We start from the raw sequence: 21,043 nt of genomic DNA on the forward strand, positions 1-21,043 counted from the left end.
GTTTGCCTACCCATGCTATACATGAAACCGCAGAGAGATCAAGAAGAATATTCCTACTTGGGATGAGGGACAGCTTTAAATGCTAGATGTTTCATGCTGAAACAGCTCGTTTCAAACACACACACAAGGGGCCCCTTGTAGCAGAATACTCATACTGTCCATTGGAACTCCCTGTTATGCGTCCATGTAGAGGCAAAACTGCCACACATTTCCTAAAACCAAAAGGAACCAGGAGCAAGAACCTGTAGCTGGTTTCTAAATCCTATATTTCCAGGTGTAACAGACAGACATTGGCACTTTTATCTACAAAGAAATAAACACAAAATGGTACTGTTGACAGAAACACACAAACACGACACAACCGTCTCATAAAATGGAGGGTCTTGCTTTACGAAAAGAGAAAAACAGAATATGCGGAATATCCATGTCTCCAATAAGTTACATTTACATTGCTTTCCACTTGCTTACAAAAAGAGCAGAATAAACTACAAGCAAAAGAAAATCGGCTAAAGGAGAAAGAGCAGGTGTGTGTCATCTGTGGCCATCAAGAACCAGAGCAGGCCCAACTTCCATCTTGGACCCGTCTTGGCGTAGTTTTGTTCCTTCTCATTCATCAGCAGCGGATTCCCATTCTGCGGCCACAGAACTTGCAGCACAGTATGTGGGAGTTGGGAAAAGTTCTCTGGCAACTCCATCAGTGTTTCAAGGGCTAGTCAGGTTCGTTTTAGTCCTCAATGATTATTGGCTCATCATTCACAGGCTGCTGTAGATGTAAACCTGCTACTGGCCAGAGGACAATAGGCTTGTAAGGCCGTCTTGCAGCTTGTTTCGCTTCAGAGAAAGAAAGCAACTTCCGGATTTTCCTGGGAGAGAATGAAAAGAAAACCTTGTCACGAGACTAGATGCTAGTAACTTTCTTTTCCTGTTTTTATCAGTTGCTTCAAGATATGTTCAGTTAAAGGTAAAGGGACCCCTGACCATTAGGTCCAGTCGTGACAGACTCTGGGGTTGTGGCACTCATCTCGCTTTATTGGCCGAGGGAGCTGGCGTACAGTTTCCGGGTCATGTGGCCAGCATGGCGAACCAGAGCAGCTCACGGAAACATCGTTTACCTTCCCGCCGGAGCGGTACCTATTTATCTACTTGCACTTTAATGTGCTTTCGAACTGCTAGGTTGGCAGGAGCAGGGACCGAGAAACAGGAGCTCACCCCGTCGCGGGGATTCGAACCTCCGACCTTCTGATCAGCAAGTCCTAGGCTCTGTGGTTTAACCCACAGCGCCACCTGCATCCCACCCGCATCTGTTCAGTTAGGGGGCTGTATAAACATGCTGTTTCCTTTGTTCTATTATTATTTTAATTTATTGTCCGCTTTTCACCCTAAGGCGGGTTGCAATAATTTAAAACACAGCATTAAAAGCAGTTTAAAACAACCTATAATCACAAAAATAGGCTGGGTCCTAAAAAAAAGTGGTGCTGTTAATTCCCTTGATCTGAACACTAGACTTCTGTTGATACAGCCTAGAATAGCATTTACTTTTTTGGCTGCTGCATCAGTTAACTCAGTTAAGCCCTAGATCCTTTTCACATGTACTACTGGCAAGCCAGATGTCCCCCATTCTATATTTGTGCATCTGGTTCTTCCTGCCTAAGGGCAGAACCTTACAGATGTTCCTATTGAAATTCTATTTGTTAGTTTGGGCTCAGTTCTTCAAACCGTTAAGGTCAACTTGAATCCCAATTCTGTCTTCTGCAGCAATGTTCTGCTGAAAGCTGTATTGAATTCCAATGGCAAATTATTAAAGAAATTCTTAGAGCCGATTGCCATCCTTAGTGACATTGACAAAATGAAAGGTCTGCTGCTTAGCATGGATAAGCCTGTTATGTTCAATACAGCTAAGTTTGCATTAAAAGCTTCCCAACTCATGAGAACCTGTGTGTCTGGCCTCACAACCTGTGGCACTTAGTTATGTGTTTTATGTATTCTGTTACACGTGTTTTACTATCCAATTCTCATTTAACTTTGCTTGCTTGCTAAAATGTGTTTCGTAAAACTTTACTGGTTTTTAAGCAGAGGTTGGATGTCCATCTGTCATGAATTCAGTCTGGTTCAGTAGGAAGAACAATCATGGGGAAGGCTGCTGACCTGACCGTTGTGCAGAAAGCCGTCATTGAGACCCTCCATTAACTTTCCATTAATGTGCTTCATTACAGCAATTTGGGAACATCCAACTTCTTCTGCAATTACCTTTTCAGGCTTTCCCTCCTTAGGGAGGGTCTCAATGATGGCTTTCTGCACAACTGTCAGGTCAGCAGCCTTCCCCATGATTGTGCTTCCTACTGAACCAGACTGAGAGACCATTTAAAGACTCAGGAACCCATTGCAGGTGTTATGGATTGAATAGCTACTGCACCTTTTCACAATATTCTAAATTTCTGAGATTGTTAATTTGGGGTTTTCGTCAGCTGTACGCCACAATCATCACAATTATAATAAAGGCTTGACATATCTCGCTTTGCATGTCATGAGTCTATCTCATATATTAGTTTCACCTTTTAAGTTGAATTACTGAAATAAATGAACTTTTCCACGATATTCTAATTTTTCGAGTTTCACCTGTAAATGGTAAATTCAGCACAGCAGGCTAAGGAGGACTCAACTTTTGGTTGAAGACGGCCATTTCACCAGGTCTATTTTTTTCAAAAAAAAAGAAACTATTGATTCATTTCAATCTTACTCTATCTTTTCAGAAGCTCAGTCATCAACCAATTGTAAATTACATTTGATCGCTCTTAATAGAATCACAGAACGGACTCTTACTGAAGTGCACATGCTACCTGGTTTCCTCGGTGGCCATGTAGAAAACATCGTCAGGAGCGTCAATCCAGTTCATCCTCTTCCTTTTCACTGGAAACATGGTTCCACCACGGATTAACCGGACTTTTGTTTGGTATGATTTCCCATTGAGTAGCAAGTTTCGACTTGGTCCCTAACGCAATACATAAAGAACAACAAAAACGTTATGGGTCCCTGCAGAAACCACTTTAGGAACAAGTACAGTCATACCTCGTTACATTTGCTTCATGTTAAGTTCTTTCAGGCTATGTCCCGCGGTGACCTGGAAGTACCGGAAAGGGTTACTTCCGGGTTTCGCCGCTCGCGCATGCGCGGAAGCGCAAAATGATGTCATGCGCATGTGCAGAAATGGCGAATTGCAACGTCGCTGTGGGTTGCGTTCTTTTCATGTTGCCAACGGGCCTCTGTAATGGATCCCGTTTCAACCAGAGGTACCACTGTATCTCTTAAATGGACAGAAAATGAGAACTTTTCTTGCTGTAAATTCCTGCTCTGATGGGAAGCAGGGGAACATCCAATATCATGTGAGATATCCCTGACAGGAGGCAAAGCATTAGCAGTTGGAGGGGTCCAATTTCTCCCGACTATACTGGAGCACAGCAGAGACCCTATATAAAGGGGGGGGGGGAGATGTTGGGAGGGTCCACCACTATCTGTGGGTGACAAGCATTAAAGAGCTACCTTTGAGAGAGGACTCTGCATCTTCTTTTCCCTTTCTCTGTTTTTTTTTTTTGTTTTTATTCACATTCTTTTTTTCATCTGACTGTCTTATGAAAAAGCTTGAACAAAATCTTACGGAAAAAATAAACAAAAGGCTGCTGGGTGTGCAAACACTACCGTCCCCAGTAAGCTCACCAAGAAAGATTGTTTGGTTTCAAGGGCACACTACCTCGCCTTCCATCTCGGACTGTCAATAGAAGGGTGAACCAATTCTAATCCCCAACAGCTGAAGTGGTAAAATAACCTCCTGCCTCCCTTGCATGCAGAGATTTATGGGAAGAAGGGGAAAAAATACTGTTTTCTCTCATGTACAGTGGTGCCCCGCAAGACGAATGCCTCGCAAGACGGAAAACCCGCTAGACGAAAGGGTTTTCCGTTTTGGAGGTGCTTCGCAAAACAAATTTCCTATGGGCTTGCTTCGCAAGACGAAAATGTCTTGAGAGTTCCTGCGGGATTTCCCCCCCCCCTTTTTCCCAAGCCGCTAAGCCGCTTATCAGCTGATCCGCTAAGCCGCTTAACAGCTGATCCGCTAAGCCGCTAATAGCGCTAAGCCGCTAATGGGCTTGCTTTGCAAGACGAAAAATCCGCAAGACGAAGAGACTTGCGGAACGGATTCTTTTCGTCTTGCGAGGCACCACTGTAGTTTGAAGGGTACTCAATATGTCTTCATCATGTTCCCAGGACAGTTTAGAAAAGCAAAGCAAAGCAAAAGAATAAAAGTAGCAACAACAGAATAGATAGCACCATAGAGACATCGTGCCCTCCTGGCATAGAATCACAGAATTGAGAGTTGGAAGGGACCATGATGCTCGCAACCCCTGCAATGTAGGAATCTTTTGCCCAACTTGGGGCTTGAATCTATGACCCGGAGATTAAGAGACTCCTGTGCTACTGACTGTATAAAAGTAGGCGGCCGCACAGAAAACAAACACCATTCAGCATATAAGCAACATACAGAAGATTTAAAATCTGGTGGAAATAAAGACACGGTTGGGTGCCGAAATTACAGCATCAACACATTTCATAGTTGGGGGTGTCACATCTAAGGTCACAACTGTGAAGAAAGGCTCTAATGTACCCCACCATTTCTTTAAGCCAGGCTAATGCAAAAATGGTCTTTAAGATGCCCACCTGGGAGAGGGAATCAACCTGGCCAACTGATTCTAGATCTTATTGGTCGGAAGAGCCGGGGGGGCACCCCCTGTAGGAGAGGAGTGAGACTTTTAAAATGAGGAGCAACTAATGCCACAGAGGACAAGAGTCAGGATTCGAGATGATGTTAAGCATTGTTGGCAGGGACATCCCGAAGGCCTTTAGGGAGGTGTTCTTATATGCAACGGCTGCATGGCAGAATCCGGGACCAGGGAGAAGAGTCAGTGGAAGAAGATTGGAAAAAAATTATATCTTCAAAAATATTGTAAAATTAAGGACTGTTAGAAAGATGTTGGAAAAAGAAAACTAGATGGTTTTGGTTGAAATGACATAAAGGACTAAGTAAAGATGAGTTGATGAAATTGATGAAAAGAGAGGATGTTAAATTGTAATATATTATGTTAAACTACTTAAATGAAAATAAGGTTGGAAGGATTTGCTGAAATAACGATCTGAATTAGAATACAAAATTGGGAGGTGAGAGGAGGTCAAGGAAATAAGTAAAGGAAGAAAATTATGCAAAGGATTAATTAGTTTTTTCTACTTTTATTTTTCTCTTTTGGTGTTGTTATGTCTTTTTGTATTCTGTATTTTGTAATTTTCTTATCTTCTTTTTGTTATTCTTAAATTTTGAATAAATATTATTTTAAAATATATATATATATATGCAACGGCCGCAGCTCGGACTTTGGTGGCAAAGGGGTGGAATGAACATGAAGCCCCAACAATAACGGACTGGCATTACAAGCTACAAGAATTTGCTGAAATGGAGCAGTTAACAAATACCCTGAGGGGCAATTCAGAACAAAAAATTATGGAAAAGTGGGATAGATATAAAACATATGTTCAAAAATACAGTAAAGGTTCGCTATCTATGCTAGCATTTGATTGACGTTGGAGTGAGACTGAGTTGAGAAATAAGACTAAGAGCGCATATTGATATAGGAATGTATTAGATAAAATGTAAAGAAATATACAATAATAAGAGTACATTCATTTGTAAAAAAGGAATATACAACGGGATAGACAGGAAGGCTAGTGTGTTGATATGTATATTATTATTTTTTTGGGGGGGTTGTTTTTCTTTTTTCTCTTTGTTCTTTCCTTTTTTGTTTCATTTTCTTTCTAGGTATATAAAATTTGTATATAATTTTTGTATAAATGTTGGAAATTATATTATAGTAAGTCCTGTAATGTAATATGACAATGTTTACTGATGTAATATAAGAATGTTAACAAATAAATAAAATGCAAATTCACACAAAAAAAGAATAGATTAGAGAACTGGGCCAGAACTAACAACACAAATTTCAACAGGGACAAATCTTAAGGTTCTGCACTTAGGAATAACAGGCTGCGCAAATGCAAGGTGGGGGACAAGGAGTCCCTGCAAGTAGTAGCTAACATCATTAACACAAAATTATTATGAAAGAACTGTTGGTCAGAGTTCAGAAAAGGAGTGCAAACATTGGATCTGGCTGTAATATTTGCTCGATGACAGCTTGACCTAGTGGACAAGCCCAGAAGTGAAAGATTCTCAGATTCTATACCCTCTTCAGCACAAAAGATATGTTACCATTCATGTAATGCAATTTCACAGAAATATCAACAACCTCAGATATGCAGATGACACAACCTTGATGGCAGAAAGTGAGGAGGAATTAAAGAACCTTTTAATGAGGGTGAAAGAGGAGAGCGCAAAATATGGTCTGAAGCTCAACATCAAAAAACGAAGATCATGGCCACTGAGCCCATCACCTCCTAGCAAATAGAAGGGGAAGAAATGGAGGCAGTGAGAGATTTTACTTTCTTGGGCTCCATGATCACTGCAGATGGTGACAGCAGTCACGAAATTAAAAGACGCCTGCTCCTTGGGAGAAAGGCGATGGCAAACCTAGACAGCGTCTTAAAAAGCAGAGACATCACCTTGCCAACAAAGGTCCGTATAAAGCCATGGTTTTCCCAGTAGTGATGTATGGAAGTGACAGCTGGACCATCAAGAAGGCTGATCGCCGAAGAATTGATGCTTTTGAATTATGGTGCTGGAGGAGACTCTTGAGAGTCCCATGGACTGCAAGAAGATCAAACCTATCCATTCTTAAGGAAATCAGCCCTGAGTGCTCACTGGAAGGACAGATCGTGAAGCTGAGGCTCCAGTACTTTGGCCACCTCATGAGAAGAGAAGACTCCCTGGAAAAGACCCTGATGTTGGGAAAGATGGAGGGCACAAGGAGAAGGAGACGACAGAGGACGAGATGGTTGGACAGTGTTCTCGAAGCTACAAACATGAGTCTGACCAAACTGCGGGAGGCAGTGGAAGACAGGAGTGCCTGGCGTGCTCTGGTCCATGGGGTCACGAAGAGTCGGACACGACTAAACGACTAAACAACAACAACAATTTCACAGAGGTGCTCGGTGCGCTAATTTCTGGCTGATGCCATTTGTATGGGCAGATTGCTCCAAGTCTTCTCTCTCCCAGCTTTGACCCAAATATTGGATTCCCATACTGTTTTCAAACGGTTGGGTCTTTGGAAAGGTGACACACTCTTGGCCCTCATGGAATAAATACAAAATGCTCAAATAATGTATGTGGCCATCATGCTCCACTTGTGGCAAATACTGTTTGTGTAAAGTCTGCTACTTTTTGAAACCAATTTGCTTTTCTCACATTAGTTCCGTTAGTCTGGCTTCAGAAATAGGTTGGTTCTTCACATGTAGATCTCTGATTCTGTGTGCAGCCTAGCCCAAATATTGTTTTTTGTTTTTATGTACATGGATGAATTGAGGATAGTCTGAAAAAGGAAGTAATGATGAGACAAGCAGTGGTAAAATCCCTAGCAATTGCTTCCTTCCCCAGAATTCAAAAAGGAATTTTTAATCCTTGAAAGAACAGAGCATAACAGACATAAAAGGGATAGTTTTCAAAGAAGGAAAGTGAGCTCCATGGAGACTTGTGTGATGTAATTATGATTCTAAATTAGGCTTAATAACCATTTGAGTAGTATATTCCAAGGGTTGCCAACCTTTTTGGACTTGTGGACACACTTCAAATTTTTGAGAAAGTGCTGTGGGTGCCAGTCACAAATGTGCATTACACAGAATTAGAGGGAGTGCACCTGAAACCTCATGTTTGATGTGGGAAGTCAGCTGTGATTTCCCAGTCCTGCCCAAACCGCCAACAGTATTGTTGCTGTCTAATAACAAATGAGATCATTCCCCAATCCCAGGTAAACTGTTATAGGTGGACACAGCTCATATGCATCTCCCTCTCTCTCTCTCTCTCTCTCTCTCTCTCTCTCTCTCTCACACACACACACACACAATCTGGACCTTTTGCCAGAATTACTAAACTCCATAAGCTTTCCTTTCCACTTTTAATCACATCCTAGAAATAAATTTATTTATTTATTTATTTATTTATTTATTTATTTATTTATTTATGAAAGCATGTCTATAATGCAAAATCACAAAACATTGGGGAGATGTTCAACATCAAAACATATAACATCATTTAGAAATAAAAATACAGCTAATTAAAGTGGCTGTTAATTGGTTAATTAAAAATTAAAACAGCAGCAAAGGCCTGTCAGAGGAAATTTCAATCAGTAGTGTATGAAACAGGAAAATAACTTTTGGCAATACAGTGGTACCTCTAGTTACGAACTTAATTCGTTCTGGAGGTCCGTTCTTAAGCTGAAACTGTTCTTAACTAGAGGCATGCTTTCACTAATGGGGCCTCTTGCTGCCGCCGGCACGATTTCCGTTCTCATCCTGGGACAAAGTTCTTAATTCAAGGTAACTGTTCCAGGTTACCTGAGTTTATAACCTGAAGCGTTTGTAACCTGAGGTATCTGTAGCTCGAGGTACCACTGTAATGTAATTTTGGTGGTAGTAATCTTCCTCTATTACGAAAGAGTTATTTTATTATTATTATTTTTTAAATAATTTTTATTCATTTTTCAAACACATAATAAAAACAAACAAAACACAAGACAAAAACATACAAAACATTTAAACATGTATAATTTCATAATCTTATTTTCATACACCTTCTTTCCTCCGACTTCCCCATACCTCCCTTTCGCTGCATCCTTATTTTGGAGTTCTTTAGCAACCCTTTAGTCAGTTTGTCTATTAGTTCCCTTTCATTACGTTTCCATAAGCTTGTTAGTTACAGCTGTAATTCTCTACTTCTTACCCCTTGACATCTTAACATTCCTCAATTTTACAACAATTTTTAAGATATATTTTGAATTTCTTCCAGTCCTCTTCCACTGTCTCTTTCCCCTGGTCGCGGATTCTGCCGGTCATCTCTGCCAGTCCCATAAAGTCCATGACCTTTGTCTGCCATTCTTCCAGAGTAGGTAGTTCTTGCATCTTCCAATACTTTGCCAGAAGAATTCTTGCTGCTGTAGTAGCGTACATAAAAAAGGTCCTATCCTTCTTTGGCACCAATTGGCCAACCATGCCCAGGAGAAAAGCCTCAGGTTTCTTAGAAAAGGTCCACTTAAGGACTTTCTTAATTTCATTATAGATCATTTCCCAAAAGGCTTTAACCCTCGGGCAGGTCCACCAAAGGTGATAAAAGGTACCTTCAGTCTCATTGCATTTCCAACATTTGTTATTGGGCAAATGATAAATTTTTGCAAGCTTGACTGGGGTCATGTACCACCTATAGATCATTTTCATTATGTTTTCTTTTAAGGCATTACATGCCGTAAATTTAACACCGGTGGTCCATAACTGTTCCCAGTCAGCGAACATAATGTCATGACCGATGTCTTGTGCCCATTTAATCATAGCTGATTTCACCATTTCATCCTGTGTATTCCATTTCAACAGCAAGTTATACATTCTTGACAGATTTTTTGTATTGGGTTCTAACAATTCTGTTTCTAATTTTGACCTCTCCTTCTGGAATCCTATTTTCCTGTCCTGCTTAAATGTCTCATTTATCTGATGGTAATGCAACCAGTCTCGAACTTTGGACTTTAATTTCTCATAACTCTGAAGTTTAACCTTTTCACCATCTTGTTCTAGAATTTCACAATATTTTGGCCATTTAGAGTCCATATTAAGTTTTTTCACCGCCTTAGCTTCCATTGGTGACAACCACCTGGGAGTTTTACTTTCCAACAAATCTTTGTATCGAGTCCAAACATTGTATAATGCTTTCCTGACAATATGGTTTTTAAAACTTTTATACACCTTTGCCTTGTCATACCATAAATATGCATGCCAACCAAAGTTATTGTCATACCCTTCCAAATCCAAAATGTCTGTGTCTTCAAGAAGTAACCAGTGTTTCAACCAGCAAAAAGCTGCTGATTCATAATAAAGTCTTAAGTCCGGCAGGGCAAAACCCCCTCTATCTTTTGCATCAGTTAAAATCTTAAATTTTATTCTGGGCTTTTTGCCCTGCCAGACAAATTTAGATATGTCTTTCTGCCACTTCTTGAAACAGTCCATCTTGTCCAAAATCTGTAACGTCTGAAATAAGAATAACATTCTAGGCAATACATTCATCTTAATAACAGCAATTCGGCCTAACAAGGAAAGTCTCAATCTAGACCATATTTCCAGATCTTTCTTTACTTCTGTCCAACACTTTTCATAATTGTCCTTAAATAAGTTGACATTCTTGGATGTTAAGTTCACCCCCAGATATTTCACTTTTTTCGTTATTTCCAGACCTGTTTCACTCTGAAACCTCTCTCTTTCTTCCATTGTTAAATTTTTTTCCAGCACTTTCGTTTTCTGTTTGTTCAATTTAAATCCTGCTACTTGACCAAATGTCTCAATTAGTTCTAATACTCTTTTAGTACTAGTGTCTGGCTGTTGCAAAGTTAATACTAGGTCATCTGCAAATGCCCTTAGCTTGTAATGTTTAACTCCGACCTGAATTCCTTTAACCAACTGGTCCCTTCTAATCATATTTAACAAAACCTCCAGGACTGATATAAAAAGCAAGGGGGATATTGGGCATCCCTGTCGTGTACCTTTTTCTATAGATATTTCTTCTGTTACCACATTGTTTACAATTAACTTTGCTTTTTGTTTAGAATATATTGCACCTATACCGTTTTCAAAGCCTTGGCCTACCCCCATCCCTTGGAGATTCTTCTTCATAAAGCTCCAACAAATATTGTCAAAGGCTTTCTCCGCATCCACAAAGATCAAAACAACCTTCCTGTTGATGTCAACTTCTAGCAACTCCAAAATGTCTATAATGTTCCTCACATTGTCTGACATATGTCTCCCTGGGAGAAAGCCAGCTTGGTCCTTATGAATCTCCCCTAACAATACTCTCTTCAATCTTTTTGCCAAAATGTCTGCAAAAATCTTATAATCCACATTAAGTAAAGATATAGGGCGGTAGTTTTTGACCTGGTTCTTTTCAGTTTCTGTTTTCGGTATAAGTGAGATGAAAGCCTCTTTCCACAATTCAGGTGCCTTTTTCCCCTCCAAAATTTCATTACAGACTTCCTTCAGTGGTTGTATTAACCATTCCTTCAGCACCTTGTAATATCTAGCAGTCAAACCATCTGGTCCTGGTGATTTTCCCAATTGCATATTCTGAATGGCACCCTCTATTTCTTGTTCTGTTATTTTCTCATTCAGGATCATTTTACTTTGTTCTGAAATTTTTGGTAGTCCATATTTTTTAATAAATTCTTCTATTTCTTGTTCGTTAACTGGCCCTTGTGCATACAATTTCTTAAAGAAGCTTTGAAAACAATTACTTATCTCATTAGGTTTGTGGATAATCTTCCCATCCATTTCTAGGCTTGTCACTGTGTTCAATTTCTGCCTCTTTTTCAATTGCCATGACAGAAGTTTCCCACATTTGTCTGCTGATTCAAATGTCTTTTGTCTCATTTGCTTTATCTTCCATTCTATTTCTTGATTCATCAGTTCCATGTATTGCATCTGATAATACTTTATTTCTCTCAGAATCTCATGAGACTTTGGTTTAGATCTCAATTTCTTTTCTCCTTCTTTCATTTTTTCTAAGATTTTTTCTTTCCTCTCGTTTTGTTTTTTCTTCTTTATAGAATTCTGTTGAATTAGGAAACCTCGCATCACGGCTTTGCTAGCGTCCCAGATTGTTCTTTTCTCCACTTCTGTTCTCAAATTTATCTCAAAGTAATCTTTCAATGTTTTTTGGGCCTTCTTATAAATCTCTTCGTCTCTGAGTAGGGTGTCATTCATTCTCCATCTAAAGGATCCAGTTGTTGTTAATTTCATCTCCATCTTTACAGCATTATGGTCGGAGCAAGTTTTTGGGCAGATTTCTACTTTTTTTATTCTTGGCGCCAGGCTACTAGTAACCCAAATTTGGTCAATTCTTGTCCATGTCATTTTTGCTTCAGAGAAAAAAGTTCCCTCTCTCTCAAGAGGGTTCCTTGTTCTCCAAATATCAATCAAGTCCATAGTTTCAGTCATTTCAAAAAAAATCTTTGGTAGTCTCCCTTCCTTAGAAATCACTTGTCTCTGTGCTTTGTCCATGTTTGTGGAGACGACTCCATTCATATCTCCCATCATTACGATTTTATAGTCTAGATAGTCCATTAGGGTCTCATACAACTTCTTAAAAAATTCAGCCTTCCCTTCATTTGGCGCGTAAACTCCAACTATCAAAATTTTCTCTCCTTGAATTTGTATTTCAATTGCCAGGTATCTTCCTTGTTCATCTTTGAATATCATCTTTGGAGCCAATTTTACTTTTGCGTAGATCACCACACCTCTTTTCTTAACTTTGTCTGATGAAATAAATTCCTGTCCAAGTCTCTTATTTATCAACAATTTCCTGTGTATCCTGGCAATATGAGTTTCTTGCAAACATATTAAATCTAATTGTTCTCTCTTCAAAATATGAAAAACTTGGCGTCTTTTTCGGGGAAGGTTCAAACCGTTACAATTCCAACTAAGAAGTTGTAGAGACATTTTGTTATTAGGTTCCTGTTCCTCCAACTGCTCCAAGCTTTTGTTCTTCCTCCGATGGTGGTGGCAAGAGTCCAAATGATAAATTTGCAATGTCAGTTGGTTCTTTCTCCCCTACTGTTCCTTTCTGCAGGTCTTCTAAGTATCTCTCCAGAAACTGTTCTTTGTCTTGAATTGTTCTTATTTTAATCTTCCTTCCTTTGAAATTAAAGGATAGTCCTTGTGGGAACTCCCACCTGAAAGGTATGGTATTTTTCTTCAGCAGGTCGACCAAATCTTTATAGAAGGTTCTCACCTCCAAGATATATTTAGGGATGTCCTTAAAAATCTGTATTTGACAGTTCTGAATCACCAGTGCCTTTTGATAATGCAGGTTCAAAATTCTATCTCTTTCTTCCTTAGATCTCAGTGTAATTAGACAGTCCCTTGGTTTCTTGCCCTGCCTCCTGCCCAGCCGAAAAGCTGTTGTTATTTCAAACTCCTCTTCTTCCCCCCATTCCTCTTGCCAAAATTCTGCAAAGTTCTCTGTAAGGAATTCCACAAGGCTGTCCCCCTCACTTTCAGGAACTAGTCTTACTTTCAGGTTTTTCTCCTTCCTCTGTAGTTCCAATAAGGCCAAAGTTGCATCATGTTCCTTCACTTTTTTTACAATCGGCACAAACTTTTCCCTTGTCTCCTCTGCAGTATTTTTTGCACTTTCAGCAATCTTTCGTGTTTCAGCACTTTCCTGGATTAATTTATTAATAGAGTCTGTATTAGATGTCACGCTTGCTGTGTTCAAGTCCAATCTTGCTGTCAGTTCTGTCAATTTTTTGGAATTTTCTGTGGACTGCTTTGTCAGTGCTTCCAAAGATTGGTTTATTTTAAGCAGTGCCTGTGTCATAGCATCCATAGATACTGTTGTTGCCTTTTCCTGTGCAGCTGGTATTGTACCTGATATTGAGCCCCTTTTCTTTTGTGCAAGCTTTCCTTTAGATCTGGTTGCTATCTCTTCTGTTGGGCCACTCATATCCTCAAGGTCGTTCTCACAGGAAAAGTTTACAAGTGGAAAATCCCACTGTTTCTTTTTCAATATAACAGTTTCTCTTTAAACCCTCTAGAGGGAGCATTCAATTGTATCCAAATGGAAAGGAGAGACAAAGAAGCAAGGAAACATAGAGCAATGAACAAAAAGTTCAAGAGTCCACACTGTAAATCCTCACTTTTTTCAATGTAACCAAAAGTTCAGCAAAATAATTCCATTAAAGTCCAGTAACTTTGTTTCAGACAAACCCCCACTTTGTATCCAGTCTAAACTGACAGTACACTCTCCCGGTGCCTTGCTCAGGCAGCCCGACCTGGGGGATTTGGCAGTGAAAGACCCTTTTTTCCATCCAATTATTTTAATGCAGGTTAACAATGTCCAATTTTCTTCCCCCCTTCTCCTGCCTGTTGGGGGGAGGTCTAAGTCCGATGTCAGGTTTGACAGCTTAAAAAAAAGATATTTTTTCTTTCAAATGCAGCTTACTCTTTCGTTGCTTTGTTTATCATGCAGTTCGGGGAGGCAGACTTCCTTAGTTTATGCCTTTCCCGTTTTCAGCCAAATTTCAGAATTTAATGTCCCGTTCAGTCCCTCAATTCTTACTCACGGGTGTTGCGGTCAATTTTCAGTTTCAGGAAGGAATCGGCGCTCTCCGTTCATGGCGACGTGGCTTCACTCCACGGGCTGGGTAGCGACTCTCAGCACCGTACTCACACCCGATGCCGCTCCGGAGCCTTTAAAAAGGCTCTTTCGCAGTACCAGGGGGTGCAAAAGGTGCCCGCCGAGTCTCCTTGTTCACAGGCTCCTGCGCCTGTGATTTTAGGGGTCCCCCGCTCGCCGTAGCGGGTCAGACCCGAACTCGCGGAGCAGTCCTGCCTCGGAGCTCGAGGCAAGAGCAGCCATTAAACGCTGGCGCCGACCGAAAGAGTTATTTTATTCCATTATTGGATCAATATTTTATTTCCTTTTTTCAGCTGTTTGAAACCCACAATGAGATTTATTCCCTAAAACTTGAGAATGCTGTTGTATTTGTAGCCCTGAATGTTTCCAAAGTTCACCAACTTCAGCTCATGGGGTGCTGAAACAGATTTGATTTATCTTCGTTTGCATCTAGACCTGCTATGAGGCTAAAATCCCGACAGAGGATTTTCAGGTTCCTTAATTTCCTCTTTCAGATTGCTCAGGGCAGGCTCTGCAAAGATACTGACACTGTGAGCTTTTCCTTTGATCTGTAAATTGCTTCTCCTAAAACCTCCACCACCATAGTCAATAACAAATTTGGCTCCAAAATTTATCTCAGTCAGTGGTTTAGGTAGAAAGGCCTACTGCACCTTGCCAAAGTCTTTATAGGCATTCAGTGAGAATACCGATACTGGCCTCGTATGAGAATGATGTTTAACACCTTCACCTCAACAGATCTATAACCATCTTACCTGTTGACCATGAACCTAAAGCATGGGTAGGCAAACTAAGGCCCGGGGGCTGGATCCGGCCCAATCACCTTCTAAATCTGGCCCGCGGGCGGTCCGGGAATCAGCGTGTTTTTACATGAGTAGAATGTGTCCTTTTATTTAAAATGCATCTCTGGGTTATTTGTGGGGCCTGTCTGGTGTTTTTACATGAGTAGAATGTGTGCTTTTATTTAAAATGCATCTCTGGGCTATTTGTGGGGCATAGGAATTCGTTCATTCCCGTCCCAAAAAAAATATAGTCCGGTCCCCCACAAGGTCTGAGGGACAGTGGACCGGCCCCCTGCTGAAAAAGTTTGCTGACTCCTGACCTAAAGGGTGCCAAATCAGTGGTTAAACAGAGGATTTTGGATACAGGTTTTCAAGAGCTTCCAAGGGTTGGACTGGATGACCCTAGTGGTCTCTTCCAACTCCACAATTCTATGAAAAAACTAAAAACTACTGCATAGAGACCCTGCTCCCCTCAGTCATTGGGGTTACCATACTTCCCCTGCAAAGATGGAGTGCCCTGAATTATAGGAAAGCTTTCTCTGTCCCAAGGCTGAATGCCCTCCCTTCTAATTTATTCAACGGCAGATACAATAAAACCTCAGATGCTGCCCTTGTAACAATGCTGAGGTAGCATTGATGTCCTTTCTTTCTGTAGTTTTTATCAAGTGGCTAGGAGAGACCTAATATATCCTATTTTACAGCCCAACCCTTGTATCTGCTTTGACTCTCTTATGATCACTTCCCTTCAGGGCTCCAATGTGTCAGTCATGAGACAAGTGGCAAGGTTTTTTTAATATGGCCATCCTTATTTGATCTATTATGGTTGCTTGATACATATATTTTTCAGTATTATAATTCTGTGTAATTCAGTTGTATTAATGTGACTTTTTATTGATGTTATTGTTAATTGTTTAAAATGTTATAATGATCTGCTGGCTGCAAATAAATTTTAACACCTGTCTCACAGAATCTGCTAAGTGCCTCCTCTTCTGATAAATAATGAGCTATGGACTTAAGCCTAGCTATCAATACTGCTGATTTCCTGGTTAATTAAGCTTATGGGTCTTTCTGAGCCTAAATCCTTTCTCAGTTAGAGCAGCACAACTACTCTGTCTGGTTTCCAGGATTTAGGCAAATCTCCTCTTTCTAGTATTTTATTAAATAACCCAAATCCATACTAGGTATTTTTCTCCTTTTTAACTAACATATAGTATATCTGGTTCAGGGTTCAGATGACACACTAAGTCAAACCACAGCTTAGTCCACAGCAATGTAGCAGTGGCAAGGACCAGAGAATGAATAAAGAGGCCGTGAACATGTGCATTTGTGTTAATCCATGGTTTGCCTTGGGGTGCGGGTGGCGCTGTGGGTTAAACCACAGAGCCTAGGACTTGCCGATCAGAAGGTTGGCGGTTCAAATCCCCACGACGGGGTGAGCTCCTGTTGCTCGGTCTCTGCTCCTACCAAAATAGCAGTTTGAAAGCACGTCAATAGGTATCTCTCCAGTGGGAAGGAAATGGCGTTTCTGTGCGCTATTCTGGTTCGCCAGAAGCGGCTTAGTCATGCTGGCCACATGACCCGGAAGCTGTACGCCGGCTCCCTCGGCCAATAAAGCGAGATGAGCACCGCAACCCCAGAGTTGGACACGACTGGACCTAACGGTCAGGGGTCCCTTTACCCTTTACCTTTATGGTTTGCCTTAGTGTTGTGGGTGAGCAAGCTCTACGTCATAACATAATTTCCTGGGAATTCCTGCTTAGGAATGACACTGGGCTGCCACTGCTTGAAATTGTAGCAAGGCTTTTTATTGTTAGCGGAAGGAAGAAAAGCCTTAGTCACCTTGATTTTAAAGATAAGATCCCCCCACCCACTCTATAAAAATTAATACGATTTTGGGGGAGGGGGATCCCCCCCCCACAAAACTTACAAAAATATGTGGGCTGAACTCTTTGCCCAGGTACTAACATCAATCACTTTCATAAATGTTTTCTAGGTATAAAGATCTCGTCAAACAAAAGGTGCTTATCCATTTTAGTGTATCATTTTATTTGGTCCCTTCCTTGTTTATTTGGTTCCTTCCTCGTTTTAATAGACCGAGCCATTTTTAATTAAAAAAAGAATGCAGTAAGAGCTAAGAAAAGCAGTGGCAGAAGTGCACCTTAAGAGCAGAGGTAGCCAATGAGATACCCTCAAGAGGTTGCACTGCAACTCCTATCATCCCTGACCATTCACCGTGGTGGCTAGGGCTGATGGGAGTTGTAGTCCAGCAACAACTGGAGGGCACGACATTGGCTACCCCTGCCTTAGGGCTTTCTGCTTGGGATGGTGGTTTACTAAATCTTTTTTTAGATGAACATTCTCTTACCATTTGTCTGGTTTGTCCGTGGTTGGGCAGACCTAACAAACAGGAAAGAGAATAGAGCTCGTAAGACACCATTGCTTTTCCAAAGAGAAAAATAAAAAGAAAGAAAGCACAAAAAATAAAAACAGCATGGCTAATGTTTGAAAATGACTCACTTTCCAAAACAGGAAACGCTTTCACAATTGCTTTCTTTGGTAAATGTATGAGATTAGCTCCTTAAGTGATCTAAAAATAATTGCAAAAATATTTAAATATACTGTCCATCTTTATTAATGGCAATGAAAGCAGCAGGAGAAAGTGTGCAGAAGTTATAGGAAAGCACTTGTTGGCTTCCTTACCTGCCAGCCAGCCTGCCTACCATTAGTTATCTGACATGCTGAGGTTTGGCTCAGCTCAGCTTAACAGAGACTCACATTTTCCTCTGGGAAACATTGGGAAAATCCTGCTATTTGCAAGGCAGCCTCAAAAGGAGGCAGGCATTGAGCCATTCACTCTGAGGCATCGTTAAATGAGGGATCTGAATTAATAATCCAACTCCTGCCCTCTTAAAAATAGTTTTCTCTCTCTTGGTTGGACATAAAATCAGTTTTATATGTGGTTTATCAGTGAAGAATTATCCTACTTCTAAAAAAAAAAAGTTTGGGGAGTGGAGCAGAAATCTTTACTGTGTTTCAGCCTGTGTCTTGGTCATAAGGAAGGTGTTTAGTACCAGAACTGAGTTCACATTCCTTTCGCACAACAATCTATTCCTGGTTTCACTGGGAGCCTTTCTGTTTTTGCTATTGTCAAAGAATCGGGAGCCTTGCCAATTTACGGCAAGTCACAAAGCAACCTACCAACTGATTCAAATATATGCCCTTCCCACCTTTGAATTTGATGGAAGATCTATTTAATCCAAAACAAAATAAAAAAAATTCCTTCCAGTAGCACCTTAAAGACCAACTAAGTTAGTTCTTGGTATGAGCTTTCGTGTGCATGGACACTTCTTCAGATACACTGAAACAGAAGTCACCAGACCCTTCTATATAGTGAGAAGGTGGGGAGGGGTATTACTCAGAAGGGTGGTGGGAATGGGTGATTGGCAGATAGCTGTGATGAGCCTGTTGACGACTCTTAACAACTGCAATAGGTCTTACAGGAAAAAGCAAGGGGTGAGAAGGTGAAAAATGGCTTTGTCATGTATAATGAGATAAGAATCCAATGTCTTTGTTCAGACCAGGTCTCTCCATGGTTTTAAGTTTGGTAATAAGTTGCAATTCAGCAGCTTCTCTTTCCAGTCTATTTCTGAAATTCCTTTGTAATAGAACAGCTACTTTGAGATCCCACCACCCTTCTGAGAACTAACTTAGTTGGTCTTTAAGGTGCTACTGGAAGGAATTTTTTTATTTTGTTTTGACTATGGCAGACCAACACGGCTACCTATCTGTAACTGGAACTATTTAATCCAGCATCCCTTTTCTAACAGTGTCTTGTGAGATGCCTCTGGGGGCCCCATGAAGTAACAGTTCTCCACAGCTACAGTTATTTATGTATATGGGTATGTACGCATTTGTTTATTAGATTTATATACAGCCCTTCATCGAAAGATCTCAGGGTGGTTCACAAAATAAGATCACAACATAAATAGTTAAAACAAAACAAAAGCTCCCCCTCCTATAAACACATTTTAAAGGCTGTAGATTATTAATCAGCCAAAGGCCTGGTTGAAGAGGAATGGTTTTGCCTGGTACCTAAAGATATATAACAAATGTGCCAGATGAACCTCTCTGAGGAGCCACTGCAGAAAAGACCCCATTCTTGTGTTGCCACTCTCCAGACTTCATGTGGAGGCGGCACACGAAGAAGGGCCTCAGAGGAGGATCTCAGGGTTCGGGTCAGTTCATACAGAGAGAGGCGGTCCTTGAGGTATAGTGGTCCTGAGCTGTTTAAGGCTATATAGGTCAAAACCAGCACAGAAACTAATTGGTAGCCAGTGCAGTCAGGCTAGGTTTGGGGTTATATGCTGAAACCGTCTTGCCCTGGTGAGCAACCTGGCTGCAAGTTCTATACCAGCTGAAGTTCCTGAACCATCTTCAGAGGCAGCCCTATGTGTCACACATTACAGTAATCCAGCCTAGAGGTTACGGTACCACAGCATAGACAACCAAACTTAGGCTGTCCCAGCCCAGACAGGGGTGCAGCTGGGCTACCAGCCAAAGCTGATGGAAGGCATGCAACACCACTGTGGACCCCCCAGCCACATATCTGCTCCTTCAGAGGGAAACCCCATCTAGAGCAGGCAATCTCCCAGCCATCTGGTCTAGGGAACCACCCACAGTGCCTCTGTTTTATCTGGATTGAGTTTCATTGGCTCTCATCCAGTCCATTACTGTGGCAAGAAAACTCCACTGCCGTACCAAACTCCAAAACTCCAGATAACCCCTCTCAGCAGGTTCATGTAGATGTTAAACAGCACGGGGGATAAAATTGAGCCCTGAGGACCTCCACCTTGAAGGCTCCACGGGGCTGAAGAGTACTCCCCAAGCATCACGCTCGGGGAACGACCATCCAAATAGGACCAGAACCACTGGAAACCACTACCCCCAACTCAGACAGCCGCTCCAGAAGGAAACAATGGCTGATGGTATCAAGAGGTCAAGGAGAATTAACAAGGTGCCGGAGCCAATGCAACTTGTTCCTCCACTTTCAACCTCCCAATGTATCACTATATTGTGATGTTTGGCTGGTGGTACAGCCCCATTCTGGACTGGAGGAGTTCATCAGATCCTTAGCATCTCACACAAGGATATCTCCAGCAGCAAGAGCAGATCCGGAGAATTACATCTCTGCATCAGACACTAAAGAAGACCACAGGCTGCCTCTCATCCAACAGTTGTTTGGCCAGTTACACCCTGCCGCCATATACACGGATTTAGAACAAAGGAGCATGATGGTGAATGAAAAATGGCCTTCCAAACCTGCTACGGCCACTTCAAATACACGCTCAGGCTGCTAGGCCTCCTTAACTCCTCTTAAGTGTTCCAGCAGTTCACGATTTACAACCTGGACAACATTCTGATAAACCCACACACGCTACAGCTCCATGCTAAGCAAGTTGTCCTCTAGTGGCTAGATCAAACAACGTGGACTGAACAGAGTTCCTTGGGCAGATTTTGACATCTCTTGGTGTGCTGATGGATTGCTCCAAAAACGGAGCGGCATTTCAGAGTGTACAGAACAATCCATCAACAACAACAATCCAGGGACTTCTGGTGGCCCCAGGAGAGGTACAAGACAATGTATGAGACTCGAGCAAAAGACAATGCCCACTGCTCAAACGGTTGAATGCAGGCGAAGCCAGAATGCTGATCAAAACCTAAACTGCCTGGAACCAGACTATCTTAGAACTGCCTTGCCCCTTATGAATCTCCCTGGGAACTTTGCTTTTCACCTGAGACTCTTCTCCCTACCCCAAACCTGCCAATGGATGTGCAGCTCAAATTTCTTCCCTGGGCTGAACGTATCTAAGTCTCTGCAAGAGGCACCATT

The 21,043-nt window shown here is 41.4% G+C and overlaps 1 protein-coding gene across 4 annotated transcripts in view; it reads right to left on the minus strand.

The window, feature by feature from the left end:
* Positions 1 to 249: 249 nt before the first annotated feature.
* The window catches only part of MTA1 (metastasis associated 1), a 72,773-nt gene continuing 51,979 nt past the window's right edge, over positions 250 to 21,043 (minus strand). For 2 of the 4 annotated variants that reach the window (XM_081872722.1, XM_081872723.1), the window contains 3 exons: positions 17,519 to 17,550; positions 2,838 to 2,989; positions 250 to 863 (listed from right to left, as the gene is read on the minus strand). In XM_081872722.1, coding sequence (XP_081728848.1) covers positions 725 to 863; positions 2,838 to 2,989; positions 17,519 to 17,550 — 323 coding nt within the window. In that variant the 3' untranslated portion in view covers positions 250 to 724. Of the gene's footprint in view, positions 864 to 2,837; positions 2,990 to 17,518; positions 17,551 to 17,670; positions 17,741 to 21,043 lie in introns of those variants that run through there. The other 2 variants (XR_014159054.1, XM_081872724.1) reach the window with 2 other exon arrangements.

The sequence above is a fragment of the Podarcis erhardii genome (assembly GCF_964252035.2).
Source record: "Podarcis erhardii genome assembly, chromosome: 8".
NCBI lineage: Eukaryota > Metazoa > Chordata > Lepidosauria > Squamata > Lacertidae > Podarcis > Podarcis erhardii.